The sequence below is a fragment of the Crocuta crocuta genome, unplaced genomic scaffold (genome assembly GCF_008692635.1).
Source record: "Crocuta crocuta isolate KB4526 unplaced genomic scaffold, BGI_CrCroc_1.0 scaffold313, whole genome shotgun sequence".
Taxonomy (NCBI): domain Eukaryota; kingdom Metazoa; phylum Chordata; class Mammalia; order Carnivora; family Hyaenidae; genus Crocuta; species Crocuta crocuta.
The window spans coordinates 190,559-205,991 of NW_027527814.1; the positions used below are offsets into that span (position 1 = coordinate 190,559).

The 15,433-nt window shown below is 48.0% G+C and overlaps 1 protein-coding gene across 14 annotated transcripts in view; it reads right to left on the reverse strand.

Annotated features, from left to right (window-relative positions):
- Window positions 1-6,607: 6,607 nt before the first annotated feature.
- Window positions 6,608-15,433, reverse strand: part of GIT2 (GIT ArfGAP 2) — a 51,302-nt gene continuing 42,476 nt past the window's right edge. For 13 of the 14 annotated variants that reach the window (XM_077775042.1, XM_077775014.1, XM_077775085.1 and 10 more), the window contains 2 exons: window positions 10,593-10,656; window positions 6,608-9,902 (listed from right to left, as the gene is read on the reverse strand). In XM_077775042.1, coding sequence (XP_077631168.1) covers window positions 9,690-9,902; window positions 10,593-10,656 — 277 coding nt within the window. In that variant the 3' untranslated portion in view covers window positions 6,608-9,689. Of the gene's footprint in view, window positions 9,903-10,592; window positions 10,657-12,285; window positions 12,380-15,433 lie in introns of all 14 variants that reach the window. The other variant, XR_013337794.1, reaches the window with a different exon arrangement.

Consider the following 15,433-nt stretch of genomic DNA (forward strand, 5'->3'; position numbering starts at 1 on the left):
GGGGCCAGCCTGGTGCTTTATGTTTTGGAAGGCTATTAATTATTGATTGAATTCCTTAAGTAGATATAGGCCTGTGCAGATTGCTGCTTCTTAATGTGAATTTTGACAGATTATGTTTTCCAAGGAATTGGTCCATTTCATCTAGGTTATCAATTTGTGGGCATAGAATTGACAGAGTATTCTTTTATTGTTTTGATTTTGATATCCATGGGACCTAGAGTGATGTCCCCTCTTCATTTCTGATCTTAGCAATTTGTATCCTCTCTTTTTGGCTAGAGGCTTCTTGATTTTATTGATCTTCCTAAAGGACCATTTTTTGGTTTTGTTGATTTTGGTCTATTGATTTTCTGTTTTCTAATTCTGCTCTAGTTAACATATACATTTGTTGCTCCATCTGGGTTGACAATACAAATGGGGTTCTTTGGGCACTTATGGAGAGTCACTCTGGCTTTTGCCAGTTGTAACCTGCAGAGTGCCAGCCTTTCGGTCGGGGCATCTCTCTACCACACAGGCCTTTCCTACAGGCTTCTGGCTCCCAGCGCCATCTCCGCATCAGTAGGCCCTGGATCTGGATCTCCAGTCCAGACTCCTATATCCACCACCACTTTGATAAGCATCTCAAAGGCGCCGCAAACTCAGCACAACAAGACTATCAAATGATCTTTCCTACTAAACTATCATTAAGTAAAGCAACAGCAACAACCCTCTGGCTCTTCTCCAGTATTCTCAGGTAAGTGAATGGCACCACCATCCCTCCTGCCAGCTGCAGAAGCCATAAGCCTAGGGGCAGTGAGTCCTGTCACTTTGACCCCCTGTAACTTCCATCTCCTTTGCTCCCTCTGCCCCTATCTTTCATGGCTACCACTGACTTCTGTCTAAAGTCACCCATCCACATCACTTTCTTCTCCAGGATGTAGGTGCCATGCTATGTCCTGGCCCAGGAAATATATATAACAATCAGATCGGTACAAAGATGTTCCTCACAGCATTAATTACAAGAGCAAACACTGATAACCTGGATGTCCAACACTAGGAGGCTGGCTGTTTGAGTGTAGGATATTATGCAGTACATTAAAATGAAATGGAATGCTTATTTTTTTCAAGTTCTGCAGAAATGTTTATGCTGTGTTAAAATCTCCAAAAGTGGGGTGCCTAGCTGGCTCAGTCAGTAGAGTGTGGGACTCCTGATCTTGGGGTCATGAGTTTGAACCCCACATTGGGTACAGAGGTTAGCTAAAAAAAGAATTAAAAAGTCCATGGGGCACCTGGGTGGCTCAGTCGGTTAAGCGTCCAACCTGGGCTCAGGTAACGATCTCACGGTTCATGGGTTTGAGCCCTGCGTTGGGCTCCGCTGACAGCTAGCTCAGAGCCTGGAACCTGTTTTGGATTCTGTGTCTCCTTTCTCTCTCTGACCCTCCCCTGCTCATGCTGTCTGTCTCCCTCTCTCTCAGAAATAAATAAAAACATTAAAAAAAAAAAAGAATTAAAAAGCCCAAAAGCAATATTTACATAATTCCCATTTTAAGGAAACAAAACACTGTGGGTATTTCTAAAAAGTTGGGATAATAGCTATTTTTCATTTTGGGTGCTTTTTTATATTTTATATTTCATCTTTGAAATGAAGGGGAAACTATTTTTTAAAAAATGAAAAAGGCAAGGGTGCCTGTGTGGCTCAGTTGGTTGAGCATCTATCTGATTCTTGATTTTGGCTCAGGTCATGATCCCAGGGTGGTGGGATTGGGCCCCACGTTGGGCTGACAGTGGGAGAGCCTCCTTGGGATTCTCTCTCTGCCCCTCCCCTGCTCATGCTTGCATCCTCTTTCACTCTCTCTCTCTCAAAATAAACAAACTTAAAAAGAGAAGGAAAACTCAATAATAATAATAATAATAATAAATAGAATCTATTGGAAAAATGGGTAAACACTCAAAACAGGCACTGCACAAAAGAGGAAATCTAAATGGCAAATAACATGGAAAAGCACATGACCATATTATAATCACAGAAATGCACACTGAAACCAGGAGATACTACCATAACCCACTGAATTAAAAAAAACTTTTAAGATTTTATTTTTTAGTAATCTGTACACCCAACGTGGGGCTTGAATTTACAACCCCGAGGGGCGCCTGGGTGGCTCAGTTGGTTAAGCGTCCAACTTCGGCTCAGGTCATGATCTCAGTTTGTGGGTTCGAGCCCTGCATTGGGCTCTGTGCTGACAACGAGCTCAGAGCCTGCAGTCTGTTTCACATTCTGTGTCTCCCTCTCTCTCTGACCCTCCCCTGCTCACACTGTATCTCTTTCTCTCTCTCTCAGAAAGAAATAAAACATTTAAAAAAATTAAAAACAAAAAGAATTTACAACCCCGAGATCAAGAGTCGCACACTTCACCGACTGAGCCAGCCCCAGGCGACCCTGGACTGGCAAAGTTAGCAGAGCTTTTTATGCCAGTGTTCATGAAGATGCAGAACAATGGGGAATCTCACACTCTGCTGGTACAACACTTTGGAAAAAGGAATAAAAACAGCATTACTTTTGGAGATGCACATTCTCAATGACCTGGGAGGCTCCACACCCAGGCATATATGTATCCCCTATGGAAGTAGAGTCCTACATGTACCAAAAGATGTACATTTCAAAGCATTTTCTTCATAAGAGCCAACAACTAAAAACAACTCAAACATCCATCAATAAAATACTAGATAAATAAATCGTGTGTATACGTTCCATGAATGCTACACAGCATGGAAAAGCTAAGCAGAGGCATGCATGTTGACCTAGTTAACTCACACCGTTGAGGGAAAGAAGAGAGTACATCCATAGGGTTCCATTTATGTGTTCAAACAGGCAAAACAAAGCTCTTTCTTAGGGCTGGGCACACACAGGGCGTGGAACGAAAAACGAGGAAACAATGTGCACGAAAGTCTAGGGGAAGGAGGGGCCCGCAGGAACTCCTAGGTGGTCACTGTAATTTTACGGGGATGTGGCAGATCTATTTCCGTATTTAGATTCACATGGGGGGCGGTAGCAAAGTGTAGGGGTGAAGAGCGGAGAGCCTGGCTCTGACTGGCCTGGGTTCTCATCCTGACGGTCCACCACGGAGGTCAGGTGACCCCTCTTTGGGCCCAGTCCTGCATCTGTGAAATGTGGAGAACAGCGATGTGTAGGTGTGGTAAGAGAAACACAACGCACAGAGGACAAACGGACCTGTTTTCCTGCCAAGCGGGTGCCTCCCTGCCCCCTAGGAAAAAGCCCTACTGTGGAAGCGCCCTTGTCTCTGTTGTTGGACTTGGGCAGGATTTTCATCTTGTTTTAATTGTTAGAAGCAGGCTGGGCTCAGGCTTCCATCCCCAGTGGGAGCCGTCCCCCTGTTCTGGGGCTGGGTGGACACCCCTCCACCCAGTGCCACGCCCTGAATGGAGCCCTTCTGCTTGGGTGACTTGGGGCAGTCAACGTGCCATGTGGAATCTGTGAGGTCCCCAATCGCTGAAACCGCTGAAATGGGCAATGTCCTCCACTCACAGATCAGTCTCACTTGAGCAGCGGTTCCCGAGTGTCTCAATTTGAAGCAGACCGAAAAGACTGGAAATATTTGTGGCAATAGTAAGGAATGGAAAGACTCAACACAGACACGGCCACCCATACTCCATTCCTCCAAGCCTGCCAGGCGGGCAGAGGACCACACAGAGACCAGCATCGATAGGTCTTTCTGTTCTGACACTCCCAGGCAAGAGGAATGTTAGGAGACGGGGGCCACCGAGCCTGCTGCACATCTCCCTCCCACCTTACCTCTGCCAAGGTCTCGGCTGGTCTTCTCTTCTGCTTCCAGAGGCTCTGCCACCTGCCCACGCCTCCAGCCGCCTTCCTCAGATGGTCCACTGCGCCAGCAGAGCCCCGTAATTAAGAGCACAGGCCCTGTGCTTTAACTTCCTGCATCAACACCAACTGGGCTTTGACATCTGAGCCTCGGTTTCCTCATCTGCAAAATGGGGATAGTTTCTGTTCCTACTTTATGAAATGGTACCCAGCAGGGTGGCCACACACAGTATGTGCTAGTATTCACTCAGCCCCTGCATTCATGAAGAGGTGTTGTTCCTCAGGGCCTGGGAAGGGGAGGGCTGGAAGAGGGATGCAGGTAGCAAGTGTGCGCAAGGGGAAGACCAGGCCAATCTTAGATCTGAGAACCGAATGGGGGTCCAAGTTAGACTTCAAAAGTTCCCTATCCGTAAGGTGTTCTGGGCCCATGAACCAGATGGGGCTTGTGGGACCAATCAATGGGGAGAGGCCATGGCCTGGGAGGAGCTCTGAGGGGGATGGGTATTGAGCTGGCCAAGGGGAGGGCAGGACGCAGGGGTTCCTGCTATAAGAATGGGGGAGGGAGGGCTGAGAGGGAAGAGAAGGGGAAGAGGAGTCTTAGGGAGGGAAGGGACTAGGAGGGGTGAGGAGAGATTTTGGAGGAGGAAAGGTGGGTCCTAGGAGAGAATTTGCATTTGGGGGAATCGGGGCAGGCGTTTTCAGTGTGTTGAGGCAGTTTTGGGGGTCTGGGAAGGGAGTGCAGTCAGGAAGCTGTGCAGCAAGAGCCTGGGTGGGAAGGAAGATGGCGGTGAGGAGGGAAGAAGCAAGGTTCATACACGCCTCTTCTTGTACCCAGCAGTCCCTCCCCTGGGGACCCGCTCCGTGGTGGGCTGACCAAGCCCCTGTAAAGCAGTGAAGGAGTCCATCCCATCTTGTGTGGCCCTGGATTTTGGCGGTGGCCAGGTGGCAGAGGCATGGACCACAGTGTCCTCTGCCTGGCGTCTGTGGGCCACAGGGCCCGACTCCCGGACACGCCTGCACACCAGTGTGCGGGGCAGCGGGTCACCGGGTGGCTGCCTTGTCCATGTGGTGAGGCTGCCACTGCGCAGCTCCACAGGTGAGAAAGCGCTGTTTACGGAGCAGTGAGCCTGTGGACAGTCCTCGAGTCATCTGGCAAATGCCAGAGGCATCCCAGCACCCACGGCTCAAAGGTGATATAGCCCTGCTTGGGGGGCCTGTCTTAGGGGGTCACAAGCCGACTGTGCCCCATTTGTCCACAATCTCACGTCATGCAACGGCTCCCCTCTCATTTCCGATTTCGACCCTGGCTTCTCCACATTTCCTGAGACTGCAGTAATGGGCCACGGTCAGGAAAACCCAACTGGGCCGATTAAGAGGAAGAGCAAAGGGACTAACGATAAGTCACATGCTCTTCCTCAGCATATGGGGCCTCAGCTCCTCGGGGGTAATCTTCCCCACCGCACAATGGAACAGCTCCAGCTGCACCAGGCTACGAGGGGCTTAAATGCGGGAGTACGCAGCAAGACCCCGGCACAGCGCCTCGCAGGGTCAACCATTGGTACGTTAGCTGCCATTAGAATTCTTACTAAAAGCAGAAGGCGAGGAGGTGCGTGGTGGGAGGCTGTAGGTGGTCTATGGCAGTGCTTCTCAAGTGTGGGTCCCAGCCTGGTGGCCGCGGCACCTCCAGGGAACATCAGAAATGCCAACTCCCCAGCCCTCCAGGGGCCGTGATGCTGATGTCTTTGAGCGCCTCCCAGGTGTGAGCTGCTGGGTCTGGGGCCTCAGACAAGCTGGCGCACATAGGCAGGATGCTCCATTTTCCCCAGTCTTGTTGTGTGGAAAGGCACTGTGATGGCCAGGCCCCGCTCCTTCTGTTTGAGACAAGAGACCCAAGTCACCTCCCCAGAGGACAACTGTTGGGGACTAAGGGTGGCCCCAATGAACCCAGGTGTATCCCATTGTCCCTGTGGAAACCTACATAATGGGCCTTGCTCTGACAGTTCAAAGAAAAGCCTGGTGGCCTTAAGAGACCAAACTAACCCCATAACGCCCTGACCTGGTAAAAGAGGTGAGGGCTACTGCGCCCAGCTGGCTTTTGCTAAATTTGAAAAATTAAACTTTAGGAGTGAACACATCACGATAAGATCAATGGAGCAGATATCCTGATGCAGAATTTCTTTTAAGAAAGCTACCTGCTAAGCATACGGAGGAGAAAGATCGTAATTCCTATAAACTATAAGAGTCCCCAGGGTAGAAACATATTCATTACTGTCTCATTAAAGATTAAGTTATGGGAGAACTTTTTAAAAATTTACCATTGTTTTTAAATGTTTATTTTGAGAGAGAGAGAGAGAGAGAGATAGACCATGACCAGGGGGAGGGGCAGAGAGAGAGGGAGACACAGAATCGAAAGTAGGCTCCAGGCTCTGAGCTGTCAGCACAGAGCCCAATGCAGGGTTCGTACTCACCAACTGTGAGATCATGACCCAAGTCGAAGCCGGACGCTTAACTGACTGAGCCACCCAGGCACCCACAGGAGNGATAGACCATGACCAGGGGGAGGGGCAGAGAGAGAGGGAGACACAGAATCGAAAGTAGGCTCCAGGCTCTGAGCTGTCAGCACAGAGCCCAATGCAGGGTTCGTACTCACCAACTGTGAGATCATGACCCAAGTCGAAGCCGGACGCTTAACTGACTGAGCCACCCAGGCACCCACAGGAGAACTTTCTTGAAACTTTGACAGAGAATCTGAAAACATCACCTCATTGAGGTGAAACCGAATTACCACAAAGACACTATAGAGCCTGTTTATTGCATAACTAGCAGGCACAAATTCCAAAACGATTTTACAACGCTTACAGGGTTGTACAATAATTACAGGAATAGAATGTACAATAAACACAAAAAGTACAGAATAACGGGTGACATGGATAAAACACCTATGAACGAAAGGCATTTCATTTTTCCTATGCAGCATTTTCTTTTGTAAAAACAAGGGTGCCTTTCACGGGGACAAGGAAAGAAGGAACATTCTCTGATTAGGGAGCTCACACTGCTGTGGACAGACACACGCTGGCCTCATGCCTGGCTCTGCAGCATCAACCACTGGGGCATGGGGTAACAGCTCCCGAGGTGCGCACCTACACTTCCAATTTTGTGAAATGCTGTATTTGATCTTTGGGCCCGATTCCCTGTTCTTTGGCCAAATAAGAACTATTTGCATTCTGAGGCAGAGGAGGACTTCAGCTAAAGGAGCTTCGGGGCGGAGCAGTCTCTTTCTCTTCAGCAAGCGCCAGTTTCATAAAGTGCACCTCCGTCCTCTCAGCTTGGGCGGTGGGGGAGATTTGAGAACTAAGAGTGAAAAATGACCTTAGAGAACGCAGACATCAGTGCAAGGCTACGGGACACACATGCAAAAAGGTGGTGAACAGCCATTCAGACAACAGGACCGGGTCTCAGAAGAGGTAAGGAAATGTTCAGGGCACTGAAGGGAGGCTGGCAGCCCCCTGTCACCGCGTGTCACTCCACCTAGAACTTCCTTCTGGGGCGCTGGCACTCTGGGTTGACAGAGCAAATATCTGTGCAGCTCTTACAATCGGAGATGCTCTCTGGGCCTTGCGCTCCTGGACTTTGCCTAGGGGCATGGAGACGAGGTCCTCCGTCCCGTCCTCAAGTGTTCCAGCGAAGACGCCGCTACACCCACCGCAGACACCCCATTACTTAGAAGCCTGTCCTCCCTGGGAGGCCGCGGCACCAACTCCGACTGCCACTGGGCCTTCCCCGAGGCCCCCGCATGAGGGCAGGTGTTTGCAAGAAAGAGGGGGGACAGCTAAGTATGTGCAGCATGCAACAAAGTTATCAGATGGGGCTTAATTTATGGTAGAAGGCATCCCCTCAGCATCCGACAGGAACACGGCACTTAGGATTGTGCAGACACGTGGATGAGTCTTTTGGAGATGCGGACCCTTTCCCCGCGCTACTCAGTGTAGCAAAATCTGGCAAAAGCATCCACATACTGGGCCTTAGTAAACCAAACACCATCACGGTGCTTCCTTCATGACAGCATACGGTCAAGCTATAAAGATGTGTATCAAACAGTTCTGTGAAAATACAGGCTTATAGAGCATGTATTCAGGCAACTGTGATTACTTTGACTTCTTCACGTGCATGAATGAGCATTATGGGACGGAATATATGGGTGAGATGAGCACTAAAAGCAACTTAACACAAGGTGGGTGTGGCCACATTACAGGTAAGGCTCAGAGGTAAACCAGGCAGGACCTCATGCTGCAGCGGACAGGACCCCTGCACAGAGGCTGTGAGCTGGCAGCCTAGAGGTCACAGTTCCCCCACACGTGTGCTCTGAGAATGTTCAGTCACCAACATTAATAAACAGAGAAACGGCACAAAACATACCCATGTTTCTGGAGTCTCTTAAAAAAATCAAAGTTCTGGCAACCCCGGGCCCTTTTCCACAGGGCAGCCTGGGTGAGGCGAGGGAGCTACTGTCCCCATGAGGGGCACCACTGCTCCCCGACTGTCCTCTGCCTCTGCTCCTGGCTCACTTCATTCATCTCCATTAATGCCACCTGGCCCCTGCGGTCTAGGTCAGGGTCTGAGTTGCACCCATACAATGGCCGCAATAAGCAGGGACAGCAATGTGCTTTTGCATCCAGAACAAGAAAGGTCTTTTCTTTAGTAGCTTAAAAACCAATGTCAGTATGTTCCAGAACTTAAACCTGTACTTTCGTAGCTCTGGGATAGCGGTCAGCTAGAGCATACTCTCTAAGGAATTCATGAAAGAGGAGGTCTCATTTTTAAGAACCAGCCGGACAGTGGAGGAGAAACAAACTCAGATGACCTCAGACACCTTACCTTAGGGGTCCTTAAGGGTGATGAGCTATGGCCAGCAGGCCATGTGACGAAGCTTTCGCGGTTAGAGGAGTAACCGAGTTCTGGGGGGAGAGATATGTTACCACTCAGGGAGCGGGTGATTCTCTTCCCACAGTTTACAGCAGTGATATCTGAATGGGGTGGCAGAGAGGAAGTGATGGCTTGTGGGACGTGGCTCCTCTTTGCCGCACGTTTGGAATGACACATCTGATTTCCTGTGGGAAGGCAGAGCCCTGAACCACGCGTATTGATGTGGCAGCTCCTACCTGGACAGGGCCAAATGACATATGACATGGGGATGAGCACTTATCTGGCACCATGGAGACTTCCGGATGATAGTAAAATAGAGACAGACAATCAAGACAGAAACATGAAATACAAGAACATCTACCATGACAGAATAGGTAAAAGAAATGGAGCAGATCCCTGTTTCCGAGAGAGACTGTGACACTACTTTTAGAGAGTGGCAAAGTTCTTCCTCTACATGTTTGGAAACACCCTAAACTTAAAGATTCCTGTACTAGGGTGGAAAAAATCGCTTATTGCACGATGCTTGGCAGGGAACAGATGAGGTGGAATTTTTTTTTTTACCCAATTCTCTCCAGAAAATGTTTCACTAAAAATTTCATTTATAGTTTTAACCCTAGACAGGCAGTTTTAAAGGGATGGAAGAGTTCTAACAAACTTGAAACAATGAAGCTATGCTTTTGAATGGCTATGACCATCAACTCAACAACAGTCACGGACAGCACGACAGAACGTTGGAGAGGAAACTGGCACAGGCACAAAATAAGGCAAGTGGGTTAAATTAATAGTCGAAAATTTGTTAGAAAACATGCAAAAATAATACTGAGTTTTTTAAAAAACAGTCTCAAACTCTCATTGAATGTCTGTTTCTGTAAAAACTGCCAGAATTCCATGTCTAAATTTGAAACTGGACTTTTAAAAAGCCTAGAAAATGGAAGGGCTGGCACGGAGCTGCTCAGTTGTTGTTCTCTTTGGTGGTGATGGTGACCAGCTGCTTGGCGGCCTTGGCGATGTCGTACGCGCACTGGATGACCTGCTGTGTGACCAGCTGGATGTCCGTGGGTGGGCCGGGGTCCCCCGGGAGGGTCTTCTTGCACTCTGACTGCAGTCGGTAGGCACTGGACGTCAGCAAGCGCAGGGAAGTCCTCACCGTGTCAGACTTGGGTTTCTGAACAGAAGAATACAGTCATTTGCCGTGAACTGCAGGGTGGACACCTTCTCGTGAGAACAGCTCATGCTGTCCCACAGTGAACGGCAGCTCTGTCACGCCCTTCCCCAGAGGGAGTGCGCAGGACACCGCAAGCTCCCTGGCCCACAGCGTGAGAGATGCCCACATGCTTAGACTCAAAGGTCAAAGTGCATGCAGGGTCAGTTTAGTAGCATATCCTAGTCAGAGGTAGTTTTTGAAAAATATTAATCCACTTGGGTGAAATATTCCACATACAATTTTAATCTATTAATCCCTTACCTTTACACTGTGCTCACACATTCTTGTCTTATTAAAACCAAGATTTGTGTTGGACAAAATTATTTCCATGTCTGCATATTTAAAACTTATGCTAAAAAGAGGTTAATATAAAAGGTCCTGAAAAAGTTTCTTTCAGTTCACTTAAAAGGGTCTGAACCCAGTGGCTCAGTTGGTTAAGCATCTGGTTCTTGATTTCGGCTCAATTCATGATATCACAGTTCAAGAGACTGAGCCCCATCCCATGGTGGGGTCTGCAATGACAGCACAGAGCCTGCTTGGGGTTCTCTCTCTCCCTCTCTCTGCCCCTCCCCTGCTCGTGCACTCCCTCTCTCCCCAAATAAATAAACATTAAAAGAAAAAAGGATCTGAACAAAGTAGGAAGTGACTTACTTTGGGAAATAATGCTGCCATTTCAGTAACAGCTACATGTATCCTCTCTGAGCAGGGAATATAACTGCAAGAACATTGAAGACGTTATTCAAAGACAGCAGAAGTAATGCAGAGACGGAGAGTACTCAGGGGCTAACATGGGTTCCATTTATATGTCCCCCAGAAAGGGGCTGAGACCGCAGACAGCCCGCTGCGGAGGCCACCACAACAGAAGCAGGGTCCCCATCCTTTCTCAAAAGCTCATTCAATCTGATAAAAAGTCTCCATGTATGGGATGTAGGTGACATACATGACCAGTCAGGAAGCCATAGAACAGTCTATAAAGATATTCACACTTTCTCCAGTGGGCCATTTGTTTTTCATGTGCTTCATCTTCCTCATTTCTTGAAAGAGAAACAAGGATTCCCATGCACAGCCCACAGAACTTAAAAATAAAGGACTGGAAAACATTTCTTAAAATTACAACCGGAGCGGGGCGCCTGGGTGGCTTAGTCGGTTAAGCGTCTGACTTTCGCTTAGGTCATGATCTCACGGTTCGTGGGTTCGAGCCCCACGTCGGGCTCTGTGCTGACTGCCAGCTCAGAGCCTGGAGCCTGTTTCAGTCTGTGACTCCCTCTCTCTCTGACCCTCCCCTGCTCACGCTGTCTCTCTCTCTCCTAGAAATAAACATTAAAAATTAAAAAAAAAATTACAACCGGAGCCTACACCTCAATACCCACATGTTGGTTAAAACCGACAGATGTTCACAGCAGCACTCTCAACAATAGCTAAAACATGGGAAGAGCCTAAGTGTCCACCAATGGACAAATGGATCAAGAAGATGTGGTTTCTCTCTACCATGGAATACTACATGGCAACGAGAAACAATGAAATCTGGCCATGTGTAGCAACATGGATGGACCTTGAGGGTGTTATGCTGAGCGAAATAAGTCAGGCAGAGAAGGACAAATATCATATGTTTGCACGTATAGGAGGATTAGGAGGAACTTAACTGAGGAACATGGGGGAGAAGAAGGGGGGAAATGGTGGGGGAAAGGGAGAGAGGCAAACCATGAGAGACTCTTGAATACTGAGAAACAAACTAAGGACTGATGGATGTCGGGGGGAGGGGGGAGATGGGCATGGAGGACGGCACTTCTGGAGATGAGCACTGGGTGTTATATGGAAACCAACTTGACAATAAACTATTTGTAAAAAAAATAAATAAATAAACTTGAAAAAATTTTTTAATTAAAAAAAAAAAAACCCGACAGACACTTCTAAATTCCTTCTATTCAAATGCATCTCGACTGTTAGGGAATAGAAAGCTTTACTTCGGGTAAAAAGAAAACACTGAGGTCAGCTCTTGTACTTGATCAGACCCTTACCCACTTTCTCATGAAGCCACCAGGACTTTGTATAGGCGGCTATGAACACAGCCTGCACTTTCTCTGCTCGCTTGACGAGCTCTAAGAAGACACAGTGCATTGACTCTGCCTGTCCTCATCCTTTCTGCCAGGCTGCCTGGCCTCCTGGGGGCCCCCTAGATGACAGTCTGTGAGCTGCAGCTTCAGGAACACTGATGGAGTGCCAGCTCTTTTCTCAACACTGCAGAAACTCATGTGCTCCTCTCAACGGCCCTATAAGGTTGGTATTATTAACACATCCATTTTTCAAATGAGGAAACTGAGGCCTGGAGAAGCAGAGAACTTGCCTAAGGTCCCACCGATGGTGAGAGAGAGCTGAGCTCAAACCAGGCTGTCCAGCACCTGGGCCTGGGCCTCGCACCGCCACACCACAGTCCTCTCCTGGGATCAGAGACACGACAGATTTAGGTCTTCCTTTATAGCAAGCCTCTTTCCACTTGTGACTGGTGATTCCGACTTCTCAGGTGATGAGAACCGGAAGAATGGAGACTTCAGTTTCATTCAGGATTCTTATTCTCGATATTGTAACATGCGACATGTGGGGCTAGTTTCCTGTGCCTTAAAAACATTAAGCTTCTGCCCTGAGAAATATGCTTTACAAGGTGCAGAGAAAAGACAAAGTGAAGATGGGACTGAGCAACAGTTCTGAGATAGTGCACTGCCACCAGGCCTGGGTTTTTTCTCTGGGAGAGCTGACCCACAGAGCCCGGAAGGGAAATGTGATCCGGGAAAAGCTCTCTGGCAGCCCGTTTGTGGCATGTTAGGAAATATGGTGCGAACATTCAGGCTTGTGAACATTCCACAAGCACCCATGTGGCTGTTTAAAAATTCCCCTTCCAAGACGGAACCAAATCCTGTTCAGCATCCAGTCTAGTACTGAAAGCCCTCAACTAACATTCTTTCCCCATTTTTTTGTCAAGAAGTTGGCTTCTGCTTAAAGATTGTCATATGCAACCTCTGTACTTCATCTTTGTAAGAAGTCTAGTCTCAAAACTATTTTAATTAAGACTGGCTACATTTTAGTTAAATCATTACATTTCCAGGAAGTGGTTTATATTATCCCAAAATACTTTCCAATGGGAAATCCTGACTTTACCTTTGCAAGCAATCAGAATCATACACCACATAGTAACAACAGTCCACACAGAAGGGGTTAGTTCACGTGTAAATATGAAGGGGCAACAACCCATCTGGTCACACAAATGTTCAGTAAGAGAAAAAGGCCGTGTCACAGCACCACTGCTTCAGGAGTACGTTTCTCAAACTAACGTGCCCGTGAAAAATACATTAACGCTGGTGAGCATCTTCATTTTGACCCCAAAATATAATTCAAACTTCCCCTTGCTACACAGAAGCCTTGCTTTTCCTAAGGATACCTCTCCCAGACTCGCTCAGTATGAAATACTTTAGGACATCCTCAAATGAGCCACAAAAGCGAGCATGCATGGATTAAGGGGAAAGTTCATGTTCACAGCTTCCAGCTGTTATCTTTCCTCAAAGAACGCTTGTGTGCACACTGTGAGATCTAATAGTGTGTGCATGCATGTGTATGCGAGAGAGAGAGAGAGACAGAGACAGAGAGACAGATATAGCCCGGGAGTGGGGCTGCAGGCCCAGGGTGGGGGCCAGGCTCGGAGAAAGCCGGGGACTGCTTGCTCGGCCCAATGCACAGGGGCGAAGCCTGAATGTGCCCGCACAAGCCGCTGGTCTACTCAGCATGAGCACAGGCGACAGATGAACGAGAGGAGAAAACAGGAGGAAAAGGCGTGGGTTTAATCAGTACAGTTCAGAGTTATAAATAAAAGTGTCTTGGGGCGCCTGGGTGGCTTAGTTGGTTAAGCGTCCGACTTTCGCTTAGGTCATGATCTCGCGGTTCGTGGGTTTGAGCCCCGCGTCGGGCTCTGTGCTGACTGCCAGCTGAGAGCCTGGAGCCTGTTTCAGTCTGTGACTCCCTCTCTCTGACCCTCCTCTGCTCATGCTGTCTCTCTCTCTCTCTCTCCCCTAGAAATTAAAAAATAAATAAATAAATAAAAGTGTCTCACATATGTAAGTAACCAGAGATTTAGGAGAACAGTGAGCGATTTGTAAACATAAATCTCTAGATCAATTCTGATTTAAACTAAGAAAAGAGAACTAATGATTCAACTCTACATCATCCTTTCAGGGTCTTAAAAAAAATCAGATCATCATGTTTTTGCATGGATTTGTATGTCTTAAAAAAGGGGGGGGGGGGACTTCCCCAATTGTGCCAAGCAGGGGATTTCGGTTCTTTAAGGACAGAAATGGTCTCCGAGCAGATATTTCTATTTCTGAGAATGCAGTATAAACATATTTTTGTTTGACATACAAGCATGGCACTTCTGAACTGCAGTAAACCTGTTGTCAACTGGTAAGCACCTACAGTCTGTGGGGTGGGGGTGGGGGGTGTGATTCAGGGGCTGCCTGGGAAGGAGGGAGCTAAACAGCCACGTAATTCTTGTGGAAAGAGGCTGGGCAACAGCCTGCCCCTTTTCCTTGGAGGATCCTCTAGCAGTCCATTCAGGAAGACGAATGCTCATCCTTCAACTGATCACTGACTACTCTCTCACCAAGTGGGAGACAGTGACACTGGGGAAAGTCAGAGCTGCAGAGAAAAAAGGGAAAAGGGGAGAGCAGGGCAGAGAACAGAGGGAACCAAGGAGGGGCAGTGCTGTGTCCTGTATGCCTTGAACAACGTCTGTTAGTGCGCCGCACGCAACAGACCTCTTCACCCGAGCACTAAACTTTGCCAACCTGCAGAAAACAGTGAGATTGTTCGGGGTTTCGATGGAGCTCTGCAGCTTTTTTAAACCCAATGGGCGGATGTTAAAGGCTTCACCAGTGTGTCCAGATGGGGCTGGCCATGTGAAACTAGGATGTCATTCAGAACAGTTAATGACCCACAGCTAGTTCTCAGAGAGCCCGTGCTCAGGGAAAAAAAGATGAGTTAAAACAAGAGCCAGTCCCTCTCCACCGTAAGAAGTAACTCTGCAGGATATGGTTCTGCTCAGAGTAAGATGAGTCTTATTTCAGGAGCCTAGAATTATCTGGGCAACAACTAGATCAACTGTTGTTTGTAAAGTACTTGTTTCTTAAACGTTTACGCTCGGTGTATGTATGAACACACATACGTGCACACGAGGGAGACCTAAGAAATTGAGCTCATGTCAAGATACCTCTTAATGTCAGCCAGCTCAAACCTACAAGGGTGAGCACAGAGGACATAGTGGCTGGAAGAGTCAACTGCAAGCTCTGAGAGGCAGTGTCGTGCTCTTCCCACACAGCCCAGACAAGGTTGCTACCCTGACCATGCTGCAATTTTACTTCTAGAGGCGTCTGCTTCCAGAGCACTTTGTGAGAATGCAGAAAATTGAATGTATCATGTTAAAGAAAAAAACCTCACCACCTAAGTTTACA